Source organism: Cloeon dipterum, chromosome X (genome assembly GCF_949628265.1).
Source record: "Cloeon dipterum chromosome X, ieCloDipt1.1, whole genome shotgun sequence".
NCBI classification, from domain to species: domain Eukaryota; kingdom Metazoa; phylum Arthropoda; class Insecta; order Ephemeroptera; family Baetidae; genus Cloeon; species Cloeon dipterum.
In genome coordinates this window covers 8,825,325-8,852,277 of record NC_088790.1, presented here as the reverse complement: position 1 = coordinate 8,852,277, position 26,953 = coordinate 8,825,325, and the positions used below count along the sequence as shown (strand labels likewise).

The 26,953-nt window shown below is 43.4% G+C and overlaps 3 protein-coding genes across 4 annotated transcripts; 2 read left to right on the top strand and 1 right to left on the bottom strand.

The window, feature by feature from the left end:
- Window positions 1–55: 55 nt before the first annotated feature.
- On the bottom strand, window positions 56–3,783 carry Naa35 (N-alpha-acetyltransferase 35). The gene is made up of 10 exons (XM_065492908.1): window positions 3,647–3,783; window positions 3,453–3,535; window positions 2,999–3,371; window positions 2,759–2,945; window positions 2,503–2,707; window positions 2,191–2,369; window positions 1,800–2,132; window positions 1,154–1,332; window positions 628–1,099; window positions 56–323 (listed from the first exon to the last, which is right to left on the bottom strand). The coding sequence occupies exons 1-10, from the start codon at window positions 3,706–3,708 to the stop codon at window positions 192–194; spliced, it is 2,205 nt and encodes a 734-aa protein (XP_065348980.1). The 5' UTR covers window positions 3,709–3,783; the 3' UTR covers window positions 56–191.
- A 262-nt stretch (window positions 3,784–4,045) lies between these two features.
- Window positions 4,046–5,135, top strand: Ak6 (adenylate kinase isoenzyme 6). Its single transcript, XM_065492743.1, has 5 exons — window positions 4,046–4,154; window positions 4,214–4,282; window positions 4,345–4,496; window positions 4,550–4,695; window positions 4,751–5,135. Exons 2-5 carry the CDS (start codon window positions 4,234–4,236, stop codon window positions 4,938–4,940), a joined length of 537 nt encoding a protein of 178 aa, XP_065348815.1. The 5' UTR covers window positions 4,046–4,154; window positions 4,214–4,233; the 3' UTR covers window positions 4,941–5,135.
- A 297-nt stretch (window positions 5,136–5,432) lies between these two features.
- On the top strand, window positions 5,433–26,667 carry qless (decaprenyl diphosphate synthase subunit 1 qless). Of its 2 annotated transcripts, XM_065492742.1 has the most exons (9): window positions 5,433–5,521; window positions 5,643–5,941; window positions 17,086–17,310; window positions 17,889–18,028; window positions 18,226–18,367; window positions 24,010–24,099; window positions 24,163–24,294; window positions 24,358–24,552; window positions 25,274–26,667. In XM_065492742.1, the coding sequence occupies exons 2-9, from the start codon at window positions 5,771–5,773 to the stop codon at window positions 25,493–25,495; spliced, it is 1,317 nt and encodes a 438-aa protein (XP_065348814.1). In that variant the 5' UTR covers window positions 5,433–5,521; window positions 5,643–5,770; the 3' UTR covers window positions 25,496–26,667. The 2 variants fall into 2 exon arrangements, with proteins under 2 accessions (XP_065348814.1, XP_065348813.1); XM_065492741.1 differs by lacking the exon at window positions 5,433–5,521 and having other exon boundaries at window positions 5,543–5,941.
- The last annotated feature ends 286 nt before the right edge of the window (window positions 26,668–26,953 follow it).

Genomic DNA, 26,953 nt, shown 5'->3' with positions numbered 1-26,953 from the left:
GTTTGCTTGTTAACTTAAATTTGTTTGGATCAATTTGAGTAAAAATAGAGTGAGGTAATGTTGTGTTTTGAACATATAAATTAGCGTTTTTATTGACCAATACAAGATTTGAGTTAACAAAACAGCAGTCACGAGCGGCAATGGTAAAACGGTAAAAACTACTCACGAGTAACAAAACAGTCTGAGCCGGGTCACACTTTGATAATCGGAAAATGCTGGTGGCTGGAGAAGTCGAGCTCCACTGGAGATTCTTTTTTGTGGCCGCCCCCTAGCAGTTTCAGCACCACAAAGTTTGTTTTGCAGATTTTTAACAACTCCTGGCCCTGAAAGCAATTCAATGGCATCAACAAATTAGGCAATGAAATGGAGATTAAGGGAGCGTGGCTGAAGGGAAATTTTTGAAGGTGAAATTGTCTGAAGAGCAGACATGATTGTATTTTATGGATTCTGAGAAAATAGTAAAGGCCAACATAAATAAGAATGGACAGAAAAAAAGGAAAACCAATTCTGAAATCATTTTTATTGAATTAACGTAGGGGCGTGACAAAATTATTTGCGTAAATCAATGCTAACCTCTGAAGAAAATAATTATAGATTATTTTAATACATTAAAAATGGCTAACTCACCTCTGTGTCAAGGAAGGGAAGTCCTTCGAGAAAAGATCGGGCTTGGTGAAAGAAGTCGGCGCCCTGCATGTAAAAGTAGGCGCTGTTCTGGCCCTCCTTGATGTTGGAGGTCATTTCCATGAACTCCTGATAGTGCATGATTGGCGGCGTTATCAGACTAGCAAATGGCGCGAAACGATGCTCGTAACGCACGCGCTCGTCGTCAAATTCATAGTGTGGCGTCTGCAGCTTGTCCCCCAGCCGTAGGGCCACCATCGCCCTATGGTAGCCACCGCACATGTTCAGCAGCACTTGCGCCATCGCGATCTCGCGGCCGTATGGTCTGCTCCTGTTCTTCCGCTTGGCCTTGCTCTTTTTCGAGCTGCGCCCAGACGCTTTTTCCATGTCCTTAGCCGCTTCTTGCTCGAGGATGAAGCTGTCCGCCCTGGACAGCGACGATACCAGCCAGCCATACAGAAACTCATACAAATACCTGAAACACCATTGCCTCATCTATCTTTTTAATACAAATATGAGGGATTATTACCAATAAATGTAGTGGTACTCATGGACGCTGTAGAGCTCAAGCTCGAAGCCAGATAGCAAGTACATGATCATGACTCGCAGGGCGTGGTACAGGATCCAAGTGCCAAGGCAGGCGAGGTGCGGCCGCGGGTTGTCTGACTTTAATGACAGGTTGTGCAAAAACGCATCCACTCGCTCTGCCTGTCAACAGAATCATAAGAAAAATTAAAAGAGCCCAAAATTTCGCTCTGAAAAAGCCACCAGTTATGTAAGGTTAATGAGTTTTATGTTAGAAATAAGAGCCACTCCCTCGTACACATATATGTTTCACTGCTGAAAGGAATTACAAGCATCAAGACTCTTGTGTTTGTTTTGCCACCAGTTTGGACTTTTCAGCCAAATAATTGAGTTAACGTTTTGAGCTGACCAAATAATAAGTCGCCCTAGTGGTGAATAATTTGTCCCCACTTAAGGATGACTTATTATTTGGTCAGCTCATTAATTTTAATGTGTGTGGTTTTTACCATCTATTACTTTAAAAAATTGTTCAAATGGATTAAACACACCACAGATGTCAAGTATTATGTGACTTATACTTTTCAACAACCTAAAACAGCTGTGACGAGGAAAAGGTTGGCTTGAATGAGCCTTAATTGAAATCCACTCACCTCATCTTGGAGAGATGCAAAGTCCTCCAGCAGATGTGCGAGTTTGTCCCGCTGCCTGGCTCTGTTATTACCGCATATCTGGATCAAAGTGCCAAGCGGCCGTACGCAGTGCCCAAAGAACGTGTCCACATACTCCTTAGCCTGTGGGTTGTTGAGTAGCGTTGACTTGGGCATCAGGGCCGGTGGGCAAATGAATGTCTTGGCCGCCTCCCTGAGTATGTCGGTGAAGTTGTGCGCGCCAAGCACCCGGTTATAGTGCGGCAGGTACAGCAGCTGCAGAATCGAGCGCGACAGGATGCATGGGCTGCTGCGACTGAACTCGATGAAAAAGTCCTGCACATCGTACGAGAGTCAATTTCCACCACGGATTGAGTAAAATCGCAAAAAATACCAGTGCTGCGTGGAAGGAACTGTAGCTGCTTATCTTAGTAACTGTCTTGAGTCGCTGCACGAGCGCATCAAAGTACTCCAACGCTTCCTCGCGGCACTTGATTTTGGTGTAGCGCGGGAAGGTAGGCGGCAGCAAACGCTGGTTTACCAGAGGATCAAAGCCCATTATCGTCGGGATGTCTAAAAATTCAATTAAAATTATCACGCGAATTTCCTCATGTTAGTAATATTATAATTAATATTGATTTATCACATTGCATCTTCCTAGAAAAGAATGGATTGCTGCAATGTTTTCTATTAAAAGTTTTACTACCTCTGTTGGAGCCGGAAGTTGTGCAGGGCGGCGCAGGTTTGATGCCTCTGTCCACGGTCTTCTGCAGAATGACGAGCAGCTCTGAGCAGCCGCCAAGATACCGACCCTGTTCAAGCGTTTGGTCGCGCTTTCCCAGGGCCGAGAGTGCCAGGTAGAATGTCCTTGTGAATTTTATCCTCGAGTACAGGGCCAGCGTGTCTTCATGCTTTGTATTTTAATAATTTATATGTTAAACACTTTATAGATTTTCAAGTACCTGAGCGATGAGCTGCTCGTCTCTGGGACTTTGTTCCATGATCTTTGACTTGGAGGCTTTCATCTTCTTGCTGAGCTCATCCTCAACCTCCCTGAGCATGCCTAGAGCCCGGGTTTCCGTGATGTCAGGCACAAGCCGGAAGCCATAGGTGATGAGCTGGAAGTCCTCCTCTTCAAAAACCAGCGCTCTGAGATCAAGACCAATGTTACACTAGCAAGATAGACAGTTAAATATGCGCACTTAGTGATGAAGTCACGAATGAGATCGACGATCTTTAACACGGCAATGCTGAAGGCCTTCATTGGCCGGTCCTCGATTTGGTATGGCTTGTGCAGGTACAGGTTGGTGAATACAGTCTGTGCGAGCGAGTGGCCCTCAAGCCATGAGACTAAACACGCCAGCGTTGAGTCGATAATTCCGATCTGCTCTGACGCGGTTAGCTCCTTCAGCTTAAGCGCGCCTGCCTCCACAGCCTGGTCGAAGGTCAGTGCCTTCTTGCTTCCTCTATTGCACACCATGCCCGCGTCCATTTTCGGGTCCATCATCTCGATCGCGGACATGGCCTCCAGCAAGCCGAACATTTCATCATGCAGCAGCTCACCCAACTCCATCTCTGCAATTAATAGTACATAATGATGATGACGAATTTACAGGTTGCTGAATATTACATAATATGTATATTACAATAACAAACCTTTAACGTTCTTTGTAAACTCTGCAGTGATGTCTATCCAGTTGTACGAAACTGTGTAGCCTCCATCTGCGTTGGGCATTTGACTGAAAATATGTATTTGAGTACAATACTTCAATAAAATTGGTCATATTTATGTAGCTGCATTGAGAAAACTGAATTTAATTTTAGAAGGAAACTAAGAGGGAAATCCTTACTCGTATCTGTTTAATTCCTCTTCGCTCAAAGGTGAGCTACTCCTTTCTTCGTTCGCCGCCATGCCCAGCAAAAAGGTGCAAAACCAGAGGCTGTGAAACAAAACAACAACAAGAAGGGGGCGTTAACTGCTGGTTAACTGGTCAGCACCAACTAAGCCAACCTAACAAATAGTGTTTTAGGTGAAAAATAATCTGGAGGATCTATGACTTTTTAATAATAAATTTCAATTATTCTCATTCAAATGATATTTTAACAGTAGTATTTTAGTTAACAATTTAAACTGGGTAATTTGAGGAATTAATTTCAAAATTAAAGTAAATTTTAATTTAGTAAAAATCACTGTACCAACAAAACAAAGTAATCAACAGCGTGCAACGACCCACACAACCCACAATAATGCACCATGCGACAAGCTAGCTGAATCCTGCTCATCACACAACTCACGTTTTGTGCGCTAATCTTAATTTTTTTCTATTTTCGCCGAATTCATAAGTCGTCCTAAGTAAGGTTGGATAAACCGTAATTCTTGTGGAAGTTACACCGGCAACAGCTCTTTATTTTGATAGCACCTGGCCTTACAAAGTCTATGGAAATGCCTTCTGGAAAGAGATCGAAGCCCAACATAATGGTAACCGGTGAGTTTCATCACAAAAGCACCTTGGAGATAGGGTTTTAAAATATTCCCTTGGCCCTCTAGGCACACCAGGGGTTGGGAAATCGTCTCTGTGCGAACAGCTTGCAGAAAAAACTGGCTTCGAGTGGATCAAGGTCGGAAAGTTCGCCGAAGAAAATGATTGCCTGGACGAGTTTGATGAAGAGTACAGATGCCCAGTGCTCAATGAAGACAGGGTATTTTTTAAATTCACTTTTTCCACTTTGTTATAAAGAAATTTTTTCTAAAGTTGATCGACGAACTGGAAGAAACGATGTCAGGAGGTGGCGTTATTGTCGACTACCACGGCTGTGATTTTTTCCCAGAGAGGTGGTTTGACATAGTGTTTGTGCTCAGGACGGACAATACAAAACTATTTGACCGACTGCGGCAGAGGTTTGTTTTAATTTTTTTCTCACTGGTCAGCACTTTAAATTTCAACTCATTTCAGAGGGTACAACGGCAAGAAACTGGAGGACAACATCCAGTGCGAAATTTTCCAAACAATTCTGGAGGAGGCGAAGGAATCATATGCTGAGGAAATCGTGCATGAGCTGCCGAGCAATAGCCCTGAGGATATGGAATCAAATGTTGAAAGGATCTGCTCTTGGGTTGACCTTTTTGTACAAAACAACGCATAGATAATATTATATATCTGTTTCTTTATTCATGTACATTACATATTAAGTCAAATTAAATTAAGTTACATGAACAATGGCAAAAAGTGAACAAGCAGGAACTGCATAACCGACCGAAACAATAAATTGTAACGACGTTGTCACGTGCCGCAATTGTTATTGTTATTGAACTTGATTAAAATTAATAATTATAAACCATTTATAACATTTTATTAATTAATTAATATAATATTCCTTAGTAACAAGCATGATAGTTAGCTATAGAAAGGGTTATCGTGACATTCAGGACACAGGGAACAAAACAAAGGGATGTGAATTCGGATCCAGAAGTTTATTCGCTTAAAAAAGTTTATCTTCGTATATCGGCCAGTAAATAAAATGAATTCAGCAAAGATCAGTTAAATATCATCCGTAAATTTTGGATCATTTTTCGGGAGAAGAATTTTGAGAAAAATTCGCGGGTTAGTGGAGTCGGCGGACGTGCAGATTAATTTGTAGTCGGTCGGTGGGCTGGCATGCCTCTAGTGGCGAAAAAGCGAACTCGGCAGGCGAACAGCTGGTGCTCAGCGGCATGGTTCGAACAGGTAAATGTCCTTCAACCTTTCCCAGTGGCCTAATTTCGTAGCACCCCTCGGCTCGGCCGGGGGTGGTTGTTACGGGGGTTGGATTCGGACGGGACTGACACGCAGGGACCGTGTGTTGCAGGAAAAGACGGCGCGTGAGTCGTGAATCTGCCTGCCCCCTTTCCTCGGCAGGGCACACCACACGAGCAGGAGGCGAGGAGAGAGAGAAAGAAGGAGGTGGGCACCTTCGGAGCGGCTGGACCTGAGGCGATGTGCGTTCGGCTGCTTCAGAATGGAGCTGGCGGGCAGGCGATCATTGCAGTGCTGACTATGGCGTGCTTAGGCTCGGCGAGGCTGTGCGCCCGCCTTGGACACATTAGTGCCAGGAGAAAAACCCCTGCTGCCGTCGTCGACCCCCTTGTAAGGGCGGCCTTCTTCAAGGTAAGCTCCCTGGAACCTCTTTCGATATTTTTTCTCTAAAATAAAAATGCACTCATTTTTAATTTTTTTTATATTTTTTTTTGTTTTGGGAAGGACTTGACGTTAAAATTAAATTTTGGGCTCTTCCGTGTGAGCTAAACTCAAGAATTTTCAATATTTCAAAAGAATATTCCTGATACATTATTGTTTTTTCACTGAACTTGAAATGAATACATTATATTAGGATTGGTCCAGTGGAAATTTTAATTTTTTCGGTCGACTCAGAATTTTGCTGGAAACACACTTTTGATCGGAATTTGGTGGCGAACGGTCGGCGGCAGCTGGTGCTGCGAGAAGAAAGAGCGATTCTGGCCTAGATAGGCGCGCGCGAAACTTTTCAGAGAAACCTAATGCACATTCATACATATCTTTCTGCCGCGCGCGCGAGCTGAGTGAAAATAGTGAAAGGGACTCGCGCGAGAGGCGAACGCGAACGAGCTGAAATTCCGCGCCCAGCATCCCACTGGGACCGCGTGGGCCCCTTGGCTGCCCAGAGGCCAAAAAAGCCCTCAGCCTGCTGACCGACAAAGTTTGGACCAAATTCGAGCATAGTTTCCACGTCGAAAATTTTTAACAGTGTGGCATCAACAATTCTTCAATAAACTGATTACTCTGTTTTAGGAAATATTTTTAAAACAATCCGGCTTTCATCCATATCAAAGAAAAAATGTTCTTTTTTGTGATCCATGAATTTAAAACGTTTTTTATTATGAAATATACGACCACTCTAGTTTGTTTTAATTTTTCTCAACATATATTTAATTTATTATTTTGTAGCCACTTTACACATAAAGAGAAAAATCAAGTGATGACAAAATTAAAATTTTGGATATGATGAACAAACCAGTTCAAGTAAATCTAACTTCAGATTTAATAATTCAACGCACTAGTTGTGCGGTCATCGTTGGAAGGACAATCACGGATTTCAAGGTCTGAATTTAAAATTGAATATTTGTGGAACAAGAGAGAGCCTGAGGGTCGGAAAATTTTTACCCAAATAATAGGTGCGGAGATGCGAGGAACCAAATCTAAGGAGATCAAGCATAAGCTCTCTAATGATATAGTCGGATGAAAAGAAAGCGCCGGTCGTGTGTGTTCATTTCAAATATACATATTCGGCCTATGTTTGTTTGGAGAGTGCGAAAACTGAAAAGATGGGCTACTTTTCCGCTCTTTCCGATTACAGAGTTAGAAAAATTGCACCTGTTCTTGATGTGACTTTGCGAAATTCTGGGCCAAAATCGGTGCACCTGACGCTTTCTCTGCAAAAAGCGTGAAGAAGGAAAAATGGCGAATCTTATCTGCGTACCGGCAGCCAAGATATATATATTGAAACGCACGCGGTTTTCACGAAATCGAACAATGGTGGAGCAGGTCTTCAGAGCTCGGTGGACCCGCGTGTGTTTGTTTGTGTGTATGAGTGTTACAGTAATTATCATTGCGACGGAAGGTAATGTGCATTATTCGCGCGAAGGAGATGCGGCGGCGGCACACTCGCGCGCGCGGCAGCAACAACTTTCACTAATAACATCTCGCGGCGCGCACAATGACAATCAGGGAAAGTAAATAGCGGATCGTAACTCGCGTCGATTCAAAATCGCAGAGATCCATAATGAGCGGCTGACTAATTATTGTCTAACGCTCAAGAGAGGAAATCGAACTGCGCTCACTCGTTGAGGGAAATCTATCCTGAGCCTCCACAATTGCGATTGGGATGGCATTTAATCTTACACTCGAGAAAATGGGAAAATAAGAAAATTGTATTTCTTAATAATTGGTTTTAAACATTTACAATTTTTCTTCTAGCCACAAAGTATTGAAATTAATTTCGAAACAGGGAAGGAAGTAGCGGTAAATGCCGCTGATTGAACTTGTTTTCCTCGCAAAGTGCAAATCCATTGTGCGCGGCCTGGTTGAACTGCTCGAGCCGCATACCAAACGAATTGCCGGCTCGCATGAACGCGCAAAAACTCGGGTGTTTTGGGGAGTTGCTTCATGCACACTTTCTCCTGGAGGCGAGGCAGGAACAAAGACAATCTGACGAGTCAAGTGCAGCACGCAACAATGACATAATGACGGAATATCAAGAAAGAAGTCGCGTGCGTGTCGCCAGAAAAGCAGAATATTAGCGTGTGCACCAAGAAAAATTAATTAATTAATTAATTTTCGGAGTATTCACGGTCGCTCCTCAATCATTTTCTCCCTTAAAAAAGCAGGACGTCCTTGACGAGCCGCTTTTCTCAAAACGCCGATCCGACTCTTCCTTTGAGCCGCGCAGCCAGCGAGTGAGGAATGTCGAGAGAGAGACTTTCTTTCGAATGTGGGACGCGCTATAGCTCCGTCGACGGAGAGACTCGCTCGCTCGGTCCGTTTCAATACGCACGTCATAACACAATTGGTCACTCTCGATAATCTAAAAGTTCACTGCCAAGGTGACGGCCCCGACCGATCCCATTCAAATTGGCAACCGAACGCGGCCTGATTTCAAAGTTCTAAACAAAGAAGGTTCAAAGAATTTTGAATCCGTGTTCTGCGAGAAAATTCTTCTGGAAAAAAAGAAAAACCGTGGGCCGCGAAGGCCGAAATGCTTGACATGCCGATCGTCCAAACAATATACGCGCACAAATTAAGGCTAATCAAAGGCAAAGGTTGCGCCGTGTAATAAAGAGTCGAATCGCGTCGCTTCTTGAATAAAAAAGCTCTTCCTCGATTGTGTAGGAAGCGACAAATGCGAAGGCTCTTTGAATTATTATTCGAGTGGAGCGTGAAAAGTGGACTGGGAAACTTTCGATGAAGCACCCACCAAGGCCACTCTTGGTTTTTCCAGGCCCGTGTTTCAATCCGGACCACAGCCACCAAAGGGAATAAAATGAAATTAATTTTTCTCTCTCCGACCGCAATTAATTTACGTAAGAGGCAATTCGCAAAGGTCAGACCTCTCCGCAACGCTGTGTAATTTTAGGTTTTCTCGTGATTGTATTTTACTGTGATTTCGTATTTACCAAGAGAGTGCAATTTCGTTGTGTAATTTGCATCGTTATGTCTGGTTTTTCTTCGCCTGTCGGGCTTTCCCAGCGCAATCTTCAATCTCGAAAAGGGCAATGGATCGCTTGAAATTTCAATCTCGTTCTCCATTCATTGCATGACCTCTGCACGTGTGTTTGGCCACCTGGCCCGGCCATTATGATTTGTGGCTCGGCAGAGGATCCTGTTTGGCGAAAAGGTCGCAAAGGTGAGCGCGTCGGGCACGGGCACCAAGGACAAAATACCCAGCACCAAATCACCACTTTGTCAACAGACAAATTTCTAGCTTTATTAATGGCCTAGCTCTAGAGCTGGTCGACCCTCGATTTTTACTTATTTGCATAAAGTTTCTTTTTTTAGGAAGTTAACCACCAAGTAATGTATCTTGTGAGTGAAGAATAATTCAAGAAATTCGTGCGCAACCTTCGCAGCCATTGTCTATCCGCGGGACAATGCACAGAAGTTTAATGACAACCCGCCGTTGAGTGACGTCCGTAAGCCAAGCCCGCAATTTGAGATTGAAAGGACCTTTTTGAGAGGGAATTCACGCTCGAGTGCGAAAAGAGCAATGTTGCGCCATTTGCATCGTGGTGACAATTTAATTACGTTATGTTTTCGGCCCTAATGTCAAGTTCTCCTTTACAATGAGAGTGCACAATCACTCTGCCGCTTTGCTTATGTCATCCGAATCACAATAACCAACATTCAAGGATGCTAATCAACGCGAACTAGGGAGGGAGCCAGCTCGCGGAAGCGAAAAACTGAATTGATTGAGCGTTTCTCAACGCGCCAAATTCGCCCCCCGACTCTGAAGGAACAATGTGTAATTGCAGCACGTCGAAAAATGTTGCGCCGAGTCCACGAGGTTGAAGGTTGCAAAATTGAGTCGAATTTCTTACAGCAACTCTGCTTATTGTTGGGTAAATATAGACATGAGAGTTTCGGCCTCTAAAACTCGCCACATTCAACCAAAAATAATAATATTTCTCCGGTAAAATAACGTGGTTGGAAACTTGTGATTCTGAGTATATATTTCCTTAAAAATTGAATCACGCCGCGTAAAACGATACGTCCGCGCAAACAAACGAAAAACATGCTGTTCTTGACTGGCAAGTTCAAAGCCAATAGAAAAGTTTCGACTTGGGCAAACAAAATGCACTCTAACAATGACGGCGGGTCTCTTTTTACTGCGTTGACAGTGAACTTTGAATGACTGACGAGGTGCGAGATCGGCGTCATCGGTGCAAGGTGCGAAAGATGCGTCCGTCCGTGTGTTTTGCGTCATGCCGAGGATTCACACGAATTACTATCGCCGACCTGGATCTCGCGTGAAGAAAGAAAAACTGGGTTGTATATGCGATCAGGAAACGAACCCAAACGCCTGGGTTTGTGTGTTGTGACGTAACGCACGCCTCGGTAATTTCTCCGCAGCGGTAGAATCCTTGACAGCATTTAGCGCTTCATTCAGTGTTCAGTTTGTGAAAGAAAGTGTGTGTGCATTTTAAGGAGGAATGCGCCGCGCACGTTGGCCAATTTCGTAAAAAACGCTAATTGCCCGCCGCTTTTACGACCAATTGCACCGCTTATGCGCAATGCAAAGAAATTTCAACACGAGCTCGAATCTTTTCGATTCGAGCTTCGTGTTGGAGCGAGCCGATGAGGCGATTGGATGAGGATGCAAATCACGCACCTGCAGGTATGCCTTTGCCGAACATTTGGTGCAGGCATCGCGGCCAACCTGCACTGTGCCACGCACTCGCGGAATGCTAATTCGCGCGAGCCAGCGGCCCCGCATAGCGCCCACGCAAATTGGCACCTCCTTTGATTGATGTCAAACTTGAACTGTCCGTCTGCGCAATGCCTCGACTTTGCAAATTGCTTCTGATTGTAACCTGCGTTCTGATTTAATGCCTCTTGCTTCACATGAAAATGCTTTTCGCCTCGACGGCAGAGACAAATTCGTGAAATTTAGAATGACTCGTCCATTACTTCGAAACTGGCGGCGGAGTAGTACGAAAATTATCTCTGCGAACGTTCAAGTCTCGCGACTGACGTATTGATCACTCAATAAAATTTTTGTACGGACATTCCAATTCGCCCCACACTCAAGGTCAACGTGTTTGGTTGATCTGGTTAATTCTGCTTTGCTTCCCTTTGGAAAGGCCTGATTTGATGCGCGACGCAGGAGGCTCCGCGTACGTGACGAAAAGTATGAGGAAGCTGCTCTTGCGTCGGTTGCGCATAAAAATCTTGACGGTCCGTTTGGGAATTCTCGCGTGCCAGAGCAGCGCGTAGTTTTGGTCTCTGGTCGGGGGAAAACCGCAGCAAGTTGTTTGCGTGCAAAATTTGATTAGGCGAGTCAAGTCAACAATGCCAGTCGGTAAAAACCGCAGAATTAAAGCGGATTAAGGTTGGGCAACAATGAATTTGGTTGTGTACCATTCACAGAACAAATTTTCATTTTGTATTATGCTCACGACAAACGATTACTTCTTAATAAGTTAATTCATTTGCAGTCAGTCTATTGTTCGAGACAATATTGTAAAACATATAAAATTGTAAAAAAAACATTATGCAGATTTTGTAATATCACAATTATTTTTGCTTAATTCTTACCTAAGAATGGTGGGATCTTTACCATCCTCATTTTTGTCTATCTTTCTCATAAGCACGCAAATTTTGTATCTATTTTCTGCGGTAATTTGTGGTTTTCCTAAACATAGTTTAAATTATCACCGTGATACTTGTCTCAAGCTTAGGTGATGGCATTCGTCTTTATGATGCTTTTCTGGTATATTCGCTGAACCGGGGGCCAGACTCACTCTTCTGGGATTTCCAACTCTCGTGTGCCTTGAGATGCTGTCGCGGAGATCTGCACGCTCACCAATTCGCTCATTGTAATATGAGGAACGGATCAGTCAGCTTGCGAAACGGCCCGGCCCTCCTATATTTTAAATGGTGCCGATGAGAACCCGCTGCAAATCGAGAAAAAAAGTCGCATTTCTCCTCAAACATTTTCACTCTGCTCATCTGCTGTTAGCGTGTTTTATTTGCCAAAGCAGTTACGACCGCACGCGCAAATGGTCAGCATGCACTTAATAATTTCTCTCTAATTGCAACAACAATAACGGTGCTCATTGTCCGCGCATTTTCCGCGCCGCCGAGCTCTCTCGCGTGCGCTTTTATTTTGACCACCGCACTTGTAGTATAGCGTCTCACTCGGTAAGCAGGCTGAGAAGCTGAAAGCAGGGCAAACAACTTCAAGCTCAAACCGAGGAAATAAAATTTAAGAAGATGAACGATTTAGAGATTTGTAGTTTCGTCCAAAAGCGCCATAAATCAAGCGAAAAAAATCTGAGGGACCGTGAGTTACAAAAGAACGTGATTCCTAAGCATTTTCCTTATCTGAAGCACAAATAACAATGCCTCTGGCTGAAAGTTAAAGAAGCGTCAAATCGGTTAAAATTTGCACAAGTTTTTATCTTTAGTATTGCAGTAGAAAACGTTTTCGTCACGATTTTGAATAATTTGCATTGTTAATTGTTGCTGTGTCTTGAGTAGTCTAACACTGAGAGATTTTAACAGCGAATTGTGCTCCAACCGCGCCGAATCGCTTATATGAATTTCGCAAGTGCAAATATCTAATTTTGTGCGTGGACTGACGGCCGGCCGCGCCCAACGCTCAGGCATTTCTCCGAAGATCTATGCAAAATTCGTGCGGCTGCCTCCACCTCGTGTTGCGTAAAGGAGAAATTATGGTATGGGATGCAAGTGCGTTTATCCCCGCCGCTGTTGAAAAACACAGATTTCACTTAAGAGAAAGAACCGGCTGCCGATTTTCGTCAGTTATGTCAGACCGAAGAAAGCAAGACAAGTGCTTTTTCGCAAATTCATCTCACTCTCTTTGACGAACGGGTGATGGTCAATCTGCAGAAAGGTCAAATTTGCAACTTTTTTGCTAACTGGAAATCCAATAAAATTTCGTTAAACATGAAATTACCGCACTCTCTGTCAGGAATTCTTTGTCGGCCATTATATTACTCAATCGGATGCTAATTCGCCTTTCCGGCTCCGGCTTGGATGATGGTCCAGAATGGCGGCGGAGACAGCAGGTGCGTCTCTCTCGTTCAGTGACTTTCACTGCTTCAACTCTCGAATACGCACACAGTCACACACCCAACTCGCACAACACGGGTTTGCTCACTCATCCTGATAGTGCAAACACGCACAAAAGCAGAAAGAAATTCACTTTCTCAACGATAACTCAAGCAGCAGACCGAATCAATATGATATATTCCTAATTAGAGGCACTAAAGTTTTATATCTTTGGGAAACGAACGCGCCCGGCGCGTTGCCCAATAGAATGTTGCTCAAAACGTTATTTGCTGTTGCTTGCTTTTACCGCAAGTGTGCGGCGTCGGATTGTGCCTTATTAAAAATGCTCAAAAGAGCAATTTGAAACAGTAAAACCTGGAGTTTATTTGAGCCTTTCAAGAGGAGAACAAACAAACGCTCTGCGGCGTCGAAGAGCGATTTTCTGCGCTTGACACTGAATTTCCAACACGGCAACTAGGGGCTTCGGTGCCAAGACCGGCTTGAATAATTCAACGCGGAGACATCCTGCTACGCTTGTTCGCGAAATTTGTTTGTCCGCGCGCTACTGCTCTGTTCGCATAGTTTGCGCACGACTTTCTAATCGAGGCTCGCACCTCGCGGGCATCACTAGCGCACGGCATCATCGCCTATTAATTAGTTAATCCATTTAATTGCAACCGTGTGGGCCCTTGTGCATACATTAGCCCAGGAGAAATCTTGAACAGTTGTACAACTGATTTGCGAGACGCTTTTGTTCTCATTGGCACTCCCGGGATGAAACCAAAGCATCGGTGCGTCTGCAATCCACTTATAATTTTTTGCGGCAGTTAAATCTGAAAATGATTAGTCAGTGATATGTGAATTCATCGAATTAGGTCCAAGTGATAATCAAAATCCATATATTGCCATTATTCTTCTTGAAATTCTCCACTTAGCGAAAAACATTATGATTTTCTTTAGGCAGACAGTGCCCGCCAATTGAAAAGCAGCACTTTAAAATTGACACAGAAACCTTCATAAGTTTAGTTTTTACTGGTTTTTACCCGATTTCAATGTAGTATATTTCAAGTACTGGTTATAATGTTTTCCTTGATCATGCAGGATTATCATTCAACTGAATGTCGTACACCACTTGAAGAATACGCTTGAGTGAGGTTAGGATTTTTTTGCGTTGAACCTTGAGGCCCACGTTTGGTATAAATTTGGCCTAGGTCACCGTTTAAACACCTGGGAAAATTCGCTGTCAGTATAAGTGGTTACGAATCGCCTTGAAAGAATTATACTTAAAATTTCAACGTGTACGCACCTTTCTCCATCTGAGTTCTTAACCATTATGAATATTGATAACACCTTGAATTACTGATTTTGAAAATTTGCATTTTGCTCTTAATTATTGCGTTAAAATTTTATCTTCTTCGAAGAAGCCTTCTAAAGATCGCAATACGCAGATCCAAATACGAATTATATTACAAAGAAGCTTTTCTTGAAACACGGCACATTTTTATCCTGCTTTGGCTGGATGTGCAGACACGCAAATCTGGCACAAACGGCCAATAAAGGTGTGTGGGTCTTTATGATCTGACCGTTGCACAATCGGCTAAAGCCGCGATTTTTGTGCAATTATTTTGTCAACGCCCAGCAACTTGACCCCATTCTATTGGCCGCACTTTGGTCGGCTGCATATTCGGCATTGGCAGTGAATCCGAGGATGAGAGAGGAGAAACCGAGAGTTAGAAAGTTTGCGCTCGAATTACACACACTCGAGATTCTAACGCCCCGGGCACTTACTCGAGGATTAATCCGAATTTTCCACGTGCGCCACGCATGCCAGTCGCATTTTTGGAACGTGGGATAACATTTACACACGCACACGCGTTTTGCGGCCAAACGCAACAAGTGTGAATAACGTGTATAAACAATGCCTGTGTAAACGCCTATTAATTTCATTTATCTCGCGGACTTTTAATTTTATACGGCATTAATTTTGTTACGAAAAATTACACAAACGCTTTGTTCCTGCTCCCATTCAGTATTATTTTCGTGCTCTGGAGGAGCTTTATCAATTAATCTGACATTTTACTGTCAAGAAGTGCTTTCCAGGGAAGCAATAATTATAGTCTTAAAAATTACATGATTAGCATTTAATGATTTTTCTATGTTACATCCCGGAATTTGTGAGATTGCCTGATGATTAGTTATTTTTTTTACCAAACGCAAGGTTGATGCGTCTCGATAATTACAAAAAGCCGCAGCCTTTCTTCTCTGGACCCTTTTGAAAGGAAGAAAAGCAGACAAAAGCGGAGAGGAATGCGGGCTCCTTGTTCCTTCATTTGCTTCTTCCTCGTCGCTTTTCCACACTTTCTCTCCTTGAACCCAGTGCGTGTGTGCGTGCGTGCGTTTGACCAATTGACACTACTTGTTGTATTGTTGCGGCCATTCAGGTGCATCGGCCGCAAGAATGCACAGAATGCACAGTGAAAGTCGAAACAGACGCGCTGCGATGACCATCTAAACCTAATTACCGCCCTTTTTAATTGATCATAATCTCCACACAGTCCGAGAACGTTCGGCTCGTTGACCAGCGCGAGGAATTCGCAAACCGCGAAACCTATTTTACAAAACCCTCCTTTATATATATGCGATGAGAAATTATTTTGATTGGCTTCAGCAAAATGAAATAAATCATATGATTCTATTTTGGAAAGTATTTTTGTTAGATTGTGCCAGATAAAATATATTATTAAAAAATTCCAGTGAAAATAACTGACAAGACATTTAACAGATTTGACCATGAACCTCAGAAAAATCAAAATAAAATTATAGAGATCTGTTTTTTTAGGGAAGGAATTTGTTGGAGTCAGATCACAAAGTATCTCACAAGTAATTTGGATTCATTTTAGTGGGTTAATTGCTTTTTTATTGAATTATTCCCTACTGAAATTGTTGGTCAAAATTTAGCTTAAATGCTTGAACAGGTCTAGTCGACAACATTTATTTTTTGATGGATAAAAGCCTAAAAAACGCGATTGCACATTACCTGATTAAATTTTAGAAATGCCGTATAAAACAAACGGTTATCTGTGTTAGCTGCATGTTGCGCGAATGAAAGTGAGTTTGCCTTCAGGTGCAATTTGTCAAATCGACATTAGCATTAATGATGCATTAATCTCGATGCCAGCAACAGCGGCGAAAAATTTTGGGCCGGCGAATCCATTAATCGCTGTGAGCTTTCGTTTTCCCTTTTCGTCTGCGATCTATCTGCGAACATGATTGTGCCGAGCGGCACGACTTTCTTTCTCTTTCGCAGGGAAACAATCCCCGCGATGTGCAAAAGAAATTGCGTCAGCTGCAGAGGATTTGGCCCACAAATTGAAAAGGCAGATGCTCACCTTGGAGTGAGCGGTTGGCCAATATGCAGCGTCGACCCTTGACCCCCGTTCAAATTCCGCCGCCTTTCCTAATTTTCGCGTAAAACTTTGCGCGAACTTTGTCTCAGAGCAACACTACACAAACGGGTCTGATTGGCAAAATACTCACGTGCCATTCATCTAGATTAATGAGTCAGTCTGCAGCGGTCGCGGCAAATAGCAGCTATTCCATTCAGGCCTCGCGCACCGCGTCCATTCATCATTAATTGCCTGCAGATTTGCACTTTCAGCGAGAGATAAAATCAGTGCGAAAATTAATAATTCATTTTCCCCCGGTCGCAAGCAGTCGCAAGTGCAAATTGAGAGCCGATTCGACCTTGTGACTGATAAGAGTTGCGATTTTTCTACCCAGGAGGCTAATTAAAATTGAATACATCCGTAGCTCTTTTCTTGAGCCGGAAGAATCATCGATTTGCAATTTTCTGCTTACCCTGAACTCATGTTTTGCAATCAATTTCGCAAGTATTCGGGGAACATATAACTGAATAAACATCTATTTAGCCTTCAATTTTCAAATTTGATAATTCAAAAATCTCATAATTGACTCATTGTCCACAGACACAAGCATGCAGTAGCAGCAGCAATTCGTCAGCGTCGGCGACCGCGGCGCCGCTGGTGGCGCCTTCTGCGTCGTCGATAGCGCAGAGCTACACGGCCAAGCGTGCCCTGGGCACGATGCACACGCAGCACCCCGGCTCCCTTCCTCGCGAGGACCACGCCCCCGTCGACCCCTACCGCCTGCTCGAGGATGACCTCAAGGAGATCTACGCCGGAATGCGGCAGGTCAGCCCCACCGCCCCCAGCCTCCCTTGTCTTTTTAATTCAATGCAATATAGTCCGTAGTTTCTAATCTAAAGAATATTTTTTACCTTTGCTTGACTTGACATGCCAAGCCCAATATAAAAATATTTCCGCTTTAAATTATTTTCATTTTACAAAGTTTCCTTCGTTTTGTGGACATTTACCAATCCTGTGAAACTTTTCATTTACGTTTTCCAAGTTGGAATGTGCGTTTTGAAAAATAATTCGATTGGGAGCAAGACGCGTGGAGACTAATTAGCCAGTTCCGGCAACATTTGGGCGTTTTATTTTAATCACTGTCGGTAAAAGCGGACGAGCGCGATCCGCGAGCGGAGGAAACAGGATCCGCGATGTGATGATGATTGGCCTTATGTTTCAATCGTGATTTCACTTTATTAAAGACTCGTATTCCACCGGCCGGGTGAAAGTAGCCAGCCCTACAGCCTGCCAGTGGATGCGGAGGACAGAAAAATACGCTAAAGACGGCGGCAATTGTTGTGATCTTTTCTGCCCTGTGTATGTACCGCGGTTAATGATTGCGTTTGCTTGTGTCTTGCCAGGAGCTCACCATCAACACAAATCAAAAGTTACTCCAGACCATTTCCACGTACTATTTCGACGGGCAGGGCAAGGCGTTCCGGCCTATGCTGGCCATCCTCATGGCCAGAGCAGTCAATTGCCACTTGGACGTTCATAATGGGTAAGTCCTCCAACTAATAGCTCTTTATTTCTTTTGAGAATCTAAAGAAGAAATTCAACAGGCCTTTGCTACTAAAATAAGGAAAAGGATCTCACAGGAAAAAATTGACGAAATATTTGTTAGTTTGGCCAGTAGCATTATTTTTTATCAATTCCTTTGGGGAAAAATTAATGCAATTTTCGTATTTTTTGGTGCAGAAAACTCCTACCGTCACAACGGAGCGTTGCGATGATTGCTGAGATGATCCACACAGCGTCCCTGGTGCACGACGACGTGATAGACCAGGCTGACATGCGGCGGGGCAAGCCAAGCGCCCCCGCGCTCTGGGACCACAAGAAGGTAGGCTTTAAAAATGAAATACAGTTTTTCTCCTCGATAATTACGCCACTCGCAACGTGCAATGCATTTTTACTCGTTGCTCCCGACCGAATTCTCGCATCTGCTCGCAGTGGAAATCTCGGCTCTTTCTCTCTCGTGACGCAAGCCAAGGACGCCACAATCGTCATCCCCAAATGTAATGTAATACTCCTTTCGTCTACCTAGCGATTTTCAACAGAACTCATTTCTCCAGAGCGGCGGCCCGGTCGACCGCATTTTTTGGCGTTGTCCTTTGTCGGTTTAATGCTCTTCTTACGAAAGAAAACTGTCTGAGCGCGCAAACAACGAAAGAAAGGAAAAGTGTCAAAAATCGAAGGCGAGTGAATCCAGCGTTGCGGCGTTTTAAAGCGGCTTTGAACGAAAGTAAAAGTTGTCTCGTTTCAGTCACAACTTGTGTGCTGTAACCGGCTGCTGCCGATCAAACGACGCGCCGGGGATGTTTATTTTCTGCAATTTTCACCAGACCCAATAGGAGCTGGATATATACGTATTACATCACGTCTTTTACAACTCGGCCGCGGCGTGGGAAAAAGAAATATTAAAAAAATTCTAGCAGTGCTTAGTATACCGCAAAGTATCAATGGTTTTTGCGCAATGTTTACAAGTTCCAAGAATGTCAGCCCTAGAGAACTGAGGGAGCAATTTAACCAGTTGGAAATTGAATTTATTATTGAAAAAGTAAAAGTTGATTTTTAGTGCACACTTAAGCTCCCCGAAGTGTAAGATTGTCGCAATTTTTATGTCGAAAATAACAGTTAGATGTAATTTGTCGGATTCTGCTCTGTTTGTTCAAATGTGATAGTTGCAACTTTTACAGCTATTAATTCAACCATAAATTAAAGCTAGGGACAACTGTGCACATCAGAGGGCTTTTCTGTTTTTCTTACTCCCAATACTACATTATCTCTTGAATAAAACTTCCTAGTCCGACGAAATTTTGATCACGTTTTTATGTAGTTTATCGGTAAAAGTGGCCTGAGCCGGATGAAGGAAGTCAGTTGCGCCACAGAAGCTGGCTGGCGGCGACCTTTGCGTCTGCGGCTCAATCAACCAATTGTTGCACTGGGCTTTAGGTTATATAATGCGCTGCTTTCTCTGCTGTAGGATGCACCCGACAACAATGAGGCAACAATGTGCATCACCGTACATTTTCCATGTTTCTTTCTGCGGCAGATCGATTTGCGTACCTTTCACTTTTCGTATAATATAGGAACGAGAAAAATGTAGATACGGTGGGTGCATCTCTGGCGAGGTATGCGCGCCTCTCCCCTCCCTTCTCCTGCGCGCCCTTTGCCTAGCTCCCCTTAGGCGGGGAAATGCAGCTAGGTTTGTGGTGCACGGCCAGACGCATTATTATTAATATCCCGAGACGAACCGAAATCCGTGTGTGCCGCTTTTATCCTTCTCTCCTCTCAGACGGACGCAGCGGCAGCCTGCCTGGCGTTCAAGTTTCTCGGAATCTCCTCGATTAGTACGCTCGACTTGGTTCTCATCCGCCGCAAAACGATCCAATCAGAGCAAGGAAATGTGGAACGTCTTTTGATTAGCACATTACATGACCAATTTAATCCAAATATGTCAATTTTTAGCCCAATTTGAGACCACTTAAATTTTAAATCTGGGTCCATCCTTAACGAAATTACGGCATGCTAAAAGGAATTACTGATAATCTAATGTAAGATTTATTTTTTCACTTTAATTACAGTTAATTGTCCGTCTTCACTCATGCCTCTTTTCTTCACTAATGTCCTTCCTTTTGATTAAAAAATATTCTGAAACAAAGCCACTTTTGGTCTGCAATTACCGCTGTAATTTAATTTATTTCTGCTATGGGAATGTATTCCTCACTCGACACTTTGAAGCAGAGCATGAAAAGGCGGCTGCGAGTGCGATTTTCAATTGTTGGCCTCGCTCGTCGTGTATTATTTATCTGCGAATGGCATCTCACCTAAGCCAAAAAGCAAATTGCATAACACGATTGAGGGGGGCCTTGACAACGCTGCTCCAGCTCGGTGCGGCGACAAACAACTTGTAATGAAATTTTAATCATCATCTATTCTCGCGTGTGCGACTGAGGAACCGCCTTGAGGACGTTCCTGGAACTGAAAAACTGTGACCGAATGTGGACCAAATCGTGAAAGTTTTGTCGGCGCACGAAGGTGGGCTTTGTGCCCGCGAGGAAGCAAACGGACCGAGAGGAGCGAAACCGAGAGTGTACCGACAAGAAAGAATCGATTAATTAATCGGGACGAAGCCACGAACTTGCCGGCAAGACAATGTGCAAGCTTGACTTCTTCCCTTCTCTCGCCCAGTTTTAAGTCTAAAGGAAGTAAGGAAACATCTAATTTCTCGGTGCAAGACCAAAAATTGTCTTCTCGTCACGGCCGTAGATTAGCCAGCGTGTAATTGTCCTCGACGAGCAAAGACCAGCAATATACTTATCAGAAATGTATATACTTTTCTTTAATTATCCGAATCCGGCACACACAAGAATTACAAAATATGCGGGAAAATTTTAACTCGTTGAAGAACCGTTAAAATCTTTCTAAATAGTCTCTAATCTTGAATATTATTTGAGCAAACAAAGAGACAAACACCCAAAAATGGAGAAAACGGCTCGATTTTCGAGGTGTTAATCGGTGAGCAAACACCGGTTTAGAGCCCAGATGATATTCGCTGCGCTGGTTTTCCTTGCTCCAAAAATGCTTGCTTTTCGTGCGCGTGGCCGTGTGTCTAATTTAGATGCAGATTCGCGCCGATTAATTGGCCATCAGCAACTGGGTCACAGCGAGTCATAGTCGCGCGGCTTTTTCGCACTTTTCTCGTTGGACTGGCCGGCTGTCTGGCGCGCGGATTCTGCTCATTCACCACCAACGGGCAGTGTGCACGTGCGTGCTGTCGCGCTAAATTTCGTCACAGCGCACTGACTGGACCAGCGTGTACTCGTGTGAATCCCTTATGCTACCAACACGAGTGGAAATTTCCAAACACTTTATTTTCAAGAATATTGCTCATTCCACATTAAGTAATCCCTCATGGTACCACAATGGATTTAAATCTAAATTGCTAAACACGCTATTTCTAAGAATATTTTTTCACCTGCAAAAAGTAATCTCCTCGGGGAGCAAAACGTGTTTACTCTAGAAATACATCAAAGCTCTTTGTGTCAGAATATTTTCAATTGCCAAAGTAATCTTCCTGGTTGGCAAAACAATTTTTCATTCTAAAGCAGTGCATCTTCGGACACCTGGATTTGATTTTGAAAGGATATTTATTTGTCCATTGTAAAAGTGTTGTGAAACTATTGGTCCCTCGCATACCCTCGGCCTTGTTTTCTAAATTAAATATTAATAATAATTTAATTCATCTTCTGTTCTGATAAGTAATTCTTTTAACGTAAATTTTAAATCTTCCATTTCCAACTTTAGGTACTAATTAAAGTTGGTGCTGTCAGAAATAATCCCGACAGGGCACGGCTCCACCGGAAGGGTAACTACTGGGGAGTTCTGTCCTGCGGCCCGAATTAATGCTTGGGTACGCGAAAGTTGCATCGTAGTTCTAGATAAAAGGCAAATTCCTGAATAATTAAATCAGCTAGATTACTCTTGACTAAGTTGCAATTCACATTCGAAAGAAATCGAAACTCGTGTCACATACAGACAAAAATCCAGTATATTAATTATTTCTTAACAAGTGTGGAAAAATTCTTAGGTCGGAAAAGTGGCACTTGTTGGCTTTTTGAGGCCATCACAGTGCCTTTTTTCTCTGTATGTCAAGCCGACTAGAAAAATAAACCAAGTCTTTTGAGTTTTGCAAAAATATATCTTTGGAATGTTGCTTGTTTTGAGAGGATGTGTAGCAATGCAGAGATTAAAGTTGAGCAAACGCGATTAGCTGAAGCTCAGGTGCGTTTTGCGAGTGCAGCCACGCACACGTGCGTTCCATAAGGTAAATATTGGCACACACTGCGGATAGGTGTGGGCTGGCCGCGGGCTAGTTGCTTGTTTCATTCAAAAATCACTCAGTCTGGCCGCGACAGAGGGACCAACAGCGAGAGAATGGGTCAATCGGCCCGACACGCGAGGGAGAAAGAAAAGTGGCAGGCAGCCTGCTCTAAATGCTCCTCTCTGCCGTGCGAGGATTTGTTTGGCGTAACAATTTGCACAACTTGACCCACAGACGCGCTCGTGTTTGTGAATGGCGCGGTCGTTGTGCCGTAGGAAAAACGTCAATCGCCTCTCATCCGTTCTAGGCTGCATTTTTTCCGGGAAAAAACGTAGCGCTTTGTCTTCCAGTCGCTACATATATGAATTGAAAAAACGATTTTTCCGGGTTTGACGCAAGAAAATCGAATTTTTCACGCATTTTCTTCGAAATTCTCACGGATCATGCCTGTCTTTGATAGTTCCTGGGCCGCAATCCCACCTTCTGAAATTTCTCACGAGTTATTCGTCGCCTTATATCATTCCCAGAATTTTTTGAAAATTTCATACAATTCCTTTTTCGGACTGGTGCAAAATTAAAAATTAGGCTGACCAAGATTTATAGAATTCGGTCTCGGAATGCAATATCGAGGCGATTGAATGAACCGTTGGCTCAGCTGGCACACTTGCGGCTTTCTATATAGTGGCTGGCAGTTTCCCCGAATGCAATACCGAAGCGATTGGCTGCTACTGCTCGCCGGTTGGTTTCTCTGCTCCCACTTCACTCACAAGCCGCCGAAATGAAGCAGTATCGCTGGCTTGCTTGCTTTTGTAATTACGCGAGCGACACGCAAATGAAATGCTGCTGCCCACTTTCAGTGCAAAAAGAGACCGCATCTTTTGTCGAGCGGCGGGCGCAGAAATAAAAAGTTGGCGCACAACTCGCGCGAGTTTGAGGCCAGTGCACAGCACAATCGCCAGCTGACACATGCTGTCGTCCTTCGATCCGAAATGAGAGCGGTCCAAGAGCACCGTATTAATTATATTCAAAGCTATCAGCTTTGCTTTCAAAAACGGCGTCTCCCCAAAAAAATGGTCTACTTGAAAAAATTCAATCTTGACCGAATAGATGGAAGGAAAAAATACATTAGCGACTATGAGTTGGTGGGTGTCCTCCAAATCAGAGGCGGAGGAAGTGACGAGCTTTTTATTTGTCTGGGCTACAGTTTAATTTTTCCCTATGATGCAATTGAGAGCGGCGTTTTTGTCGAGCGCACCGCCTTTGTCTTTGCGCGACAACCTTCGGACTGGCCCAGTTGCCTTTTGTCTCCGCCGTTTTCCATTCGCCCCAAGTCATACTCTTCGCATACACATAAAGTCGAAGGACTCGATCAACAATGAGGAGCTGCGAAAAAGGCTTGACACGAAACTCCTCGCTTTGGCAATAGAAATATTAGCGAACCTTGACCCGCGTGGCGTGGACCAGCCGACTTAAAACTTTCAGGTCCCAACCCAGTCGTTTTATTACCATTTTCTCCACGATTAGCTCACCTAATGCTGACCCATGTTCACGTAAATCCCTGTCCATGTTAAATACCATAATTTCCAGGCGATGCATTTTAGTGGCTCTCGACTCCAGTTCATGGCAAACGATTTTGACCTTTTCTTTGACTGTCGCAGGTGACGATCGCTGGAGACTTCATCCTGTCTGTGGCCTCGCAGATGATCGCGCGTCTCAGAAACCCCGACGTTACCCAAGTGCTCAGTATGGTGAGTTAGCTTTAGTAATTGCAAAAGTCAAAAGATCTTCTAATCATCATTTTTCCGCTAAAGGTGCTGACCGACCTGGTGCAGGGCGAGTTCATGCAGCTTGGTTCCAAGGAGACTGAGAACGAGAGGTTTGCGCACTACCTCACCAAGACCTACCGCAAGACGGCCAGTCTGACGGCCAACTCGCTCAAAGCTGTGAGTCAAGCCTAAGAAAGACAAAGAAGTTTAGGTGACTAATTCTAATTTGCTTTTCCGCAGGTGGTGATGCTAGGAGGGGCGGACGAGTCGATCGCCGACGTTGCGTTCCAGTACGGCAGGAACGTGGGACTTGCCTTCCAGCTGGTGGACGACCTCATCGATTTCATCAGCAGCACAGAAACGCTTGGCAAGCCGGCTATGAACGACCTCAAAGCCGGTCTGGCCACGGCACCCGTCCTCTTTGCTTGTGAAAAGGTTATTAGTTAAAATTATTGAATTCTTGTTGGAATTTGCACCGATTTTGACAGATAACAATAGTGTACAATTACGCATTGATACCCGTTGCAAAAACTTTTAAATTTTCAGTTTCAAAATATGTTGAAATTTGTGGATTACATTCATTCGCGATCAAAACGTAAAAAATGTTTGTAGAATAGAAAAAATATTAGATAAAATCGTATATGCACATCTGATGCTGAAAAGCAAAAATCCGACCCTAGAATTTAAATACTCATACTTTTTTAGGTTGGGTAGCAACATAATCAGATCCAAATCGGTCCATTTCTCGGCGTCGCAGGGCAACTTTGCAATTTTTCATCCAACCAAGGACTATTTAAATTTCCTGCTGTAATGATTTTCACTCGCTTTTGCAAAAATCTATCTTTTTGGGCCTGGTGTAACTACAATCTGCTGTAAGCCACTGTGGTCAGATTGCTATGTTAGAGCCTCTCAGTAGTCTTTAAATCGCGATAATATTCAAACTATGAATATTGCAGCCATTTAAATCCTATCATGATACTTCTTATCTTAAAATGTATAAGCAGGATTAGCGGCACGTTGCCAAATATCTTTAAACGATTGTGACAACAAATTATACTTATTGGTTGGTGTTGACAATGAGCACTGATAAGCACTGAAAATATTTTGTTTAATTGTCTTTTTTTACCAATCCCTAATGAAACAATTTGTTTTGCAGTACCCTGAGTTAAACCCGATGATCATGCGTCGTTTCGAGGAGCCTGGTGACCCTGAGCGAGCCTTCGAGCTGGTGCACAAGTCGAACGGTCTGGAGCAGACGCGCTTCCTGGCGCGCAAGTACAACATGGAAGCGACCAGACTGGCCAACTCGCTAGCCGAGTCGCCCTTCCAGAAGGCACTTGTCACGGCCGCCGACATGATCATCAATAGGATGAAGTAGACAGCAACAGCTTTAAATAAATAAATTATATCATTGAATCGATTGGTTCACCTCAGTTGCGTGTGAGATGAGTTAGCATTCGAATGTGTGAGTGAAGCTCGATGTCGGGGCGCCTTTTGTACATACACCACCCTCAGGGTCCCTCCCCAGAAAGCCCCGGCTGAATGCAGCCGCCGAACTGGGGCCAGCACTCTCCTTTAGTTAAGAGGAAAAGTATATGCTGTCTGACACAAGAGGGTTAGCAGCCCTGTTACCGGGAAAACTTATCCCTCAAGGTGTGGGTCTAGAATTTAAATTTTTGCAGCCTTTTCCTCTCTTGAGAATTTAAATTCTGATCTGTTAGATAGGATCAGAGTCCGATAGACAGTGCTGGTCCCACGCATTGCATTGTATTTTATCCCAAAGTCTGTTAATTAATTAATTAATATTTTTGTAGCCCTAATGATGACGATATGTGCTCACTTAGCTTTAGCGAAATATTATTATTTACAGTAAAAATATTTTCTTGTGCCAGGCTGGTATGTAAATTCTCCATGCTCTTGTCTCGATATTATGTCGCCAGCCTGAGGAGGTATACTTAATTTTATTCCGCGAGGAGTGTTTGGCGCCTGAAACAAGACGTGTACAGTACTTAACATCACCAGGTGTAAATAGAATATAAAAAAGCTCCGAAAGTTGTTGATTATGGTCGATTTTATCACCACTGTTATCACGAATTATGCTGTTATTACGTTATATTAGTCCATTAAGTCGCCCATGAAAAACTTGAGCAATAATAACGCAGAAATTATGTCACTCTATCTGTTCTTTTTTCGTGTTTGAAAGGAAAAAATGCTCGCTCTCTGATCTGTTTTAAGAAAGAAGTCGGTCGATAGATTGAGTGCGACGATTATATGGCATAAATTAATACGATATGTCGAGTTAAAAAAGACGCGCACACACTCATGGTTAATTTGTTTTGGTGATGGAACACATAAGGCAAATAAATGTAACACTTTATTGCAGTGGCCCATTGCTAAATGCCGCCACGCCCATTATGATTATACGCATACACATATTATATTATTACCTTTTATTTTAATGACGTGTATTTTATTTCAAATAGAAGAACATAAATAATTACATTCAATGTGTAAGGGTAAATTTTCTAATAAAAACATACTCCAAATTCACACTCCGACTATTCATTCGCTTCCTTGCTTCCTAATTTTTGGCACATGCTGTACAAAGTAAAATCAAGGGATTTGACAATAATATTGCTTGAATTAAACTTACGTTTTCTTCACGATTTGATATAAATGCGTTCAAATTTCACAATATATCAAATTCAAGTTATGCGTAAAAGGGTAGCACCTATGTTAAACAAGTTACCAAGACCCTGCCTTAGAGGACGAATCCCTGGTAAAAGTCAATGACATAAAAAATAATACTTTGAAATCTTGCAGTTACAACGCCTTG

What these genes read in the sequence shown, in the direction of transcription:
- Ak6 (XM_065492743.1), top strand. Translation starts at nt 4,234, where the DNA reads ATGGAAATGCCTTCTGGAAAGAGATCGAAGCCCAACATAATGGTAACC. An exon ending in GCCCAACATAATGGTAACCG is followed by an intron (nt 4,283 to 4,344) that starts GTGAGTTTCATC and finishes TTGGCCCTCTAG; the next exon opens with GCACACCAGGGGTTGGGAAA. An exon ending in TTTGACCGACTGCGGCAGAG is followed by an intron (nt 4,696 to 4,750) that starts GTTTGTTTTAAT and finishes AACTCATTTCAG; the next exon opens with AGGGTACAACGGCAAGAAAC.
- Naa35 (XM_065492908.1), bottom strand. Translation starts at nt 3,708, where the DNA reads ATGGCGGCGAACGAAGAAAGGAGTAGCTCACCTTTGAGCGAAGAGGAA. An exon ending in ATTCGTGACTTCATCACTAA is followed by an intron (nt 2,946 to 2,998) that starts GTGCGCATATTT and finishes TCTTGATCTCAG; the next exon opens with AGCGCTGGTTTTTGAAGAGG. An exon ending in AACTTCCGGCTCCAACAGAG is followed by an intron (nt 2,370 to 2,502) that starts GTAGTAAAACTT and finishes TTGAATTTTTAG; the next exon opens with ACATCCCGACGATAATGGGC.
- qless (XM_065492742.1), top strand. Translation starts at nt 5,771, where the DNA reads ATGTGCGTTCGGCTGCTTCAGAATGGAGCTGGCGGGCAGGCGATCATT. An exon ending in CACTTGGACGTTCATAATGG is followed by an intron (nt 18,029 to 18,225) that starts GTAAGTCCTCCA and finishes TTTTTGGTGCAG; the next exon opens with AAAACTCCTACCGTCACAAC. An exon ending in CGCTCTGGGACCACAAGAAG is followed by an intron (nt 18,368 to 24,009) that starts GTAGGCTTTAAA and finishes TGACTGTCGCAG; the next exon opens with GTGACGATCGCTGGAGACTT.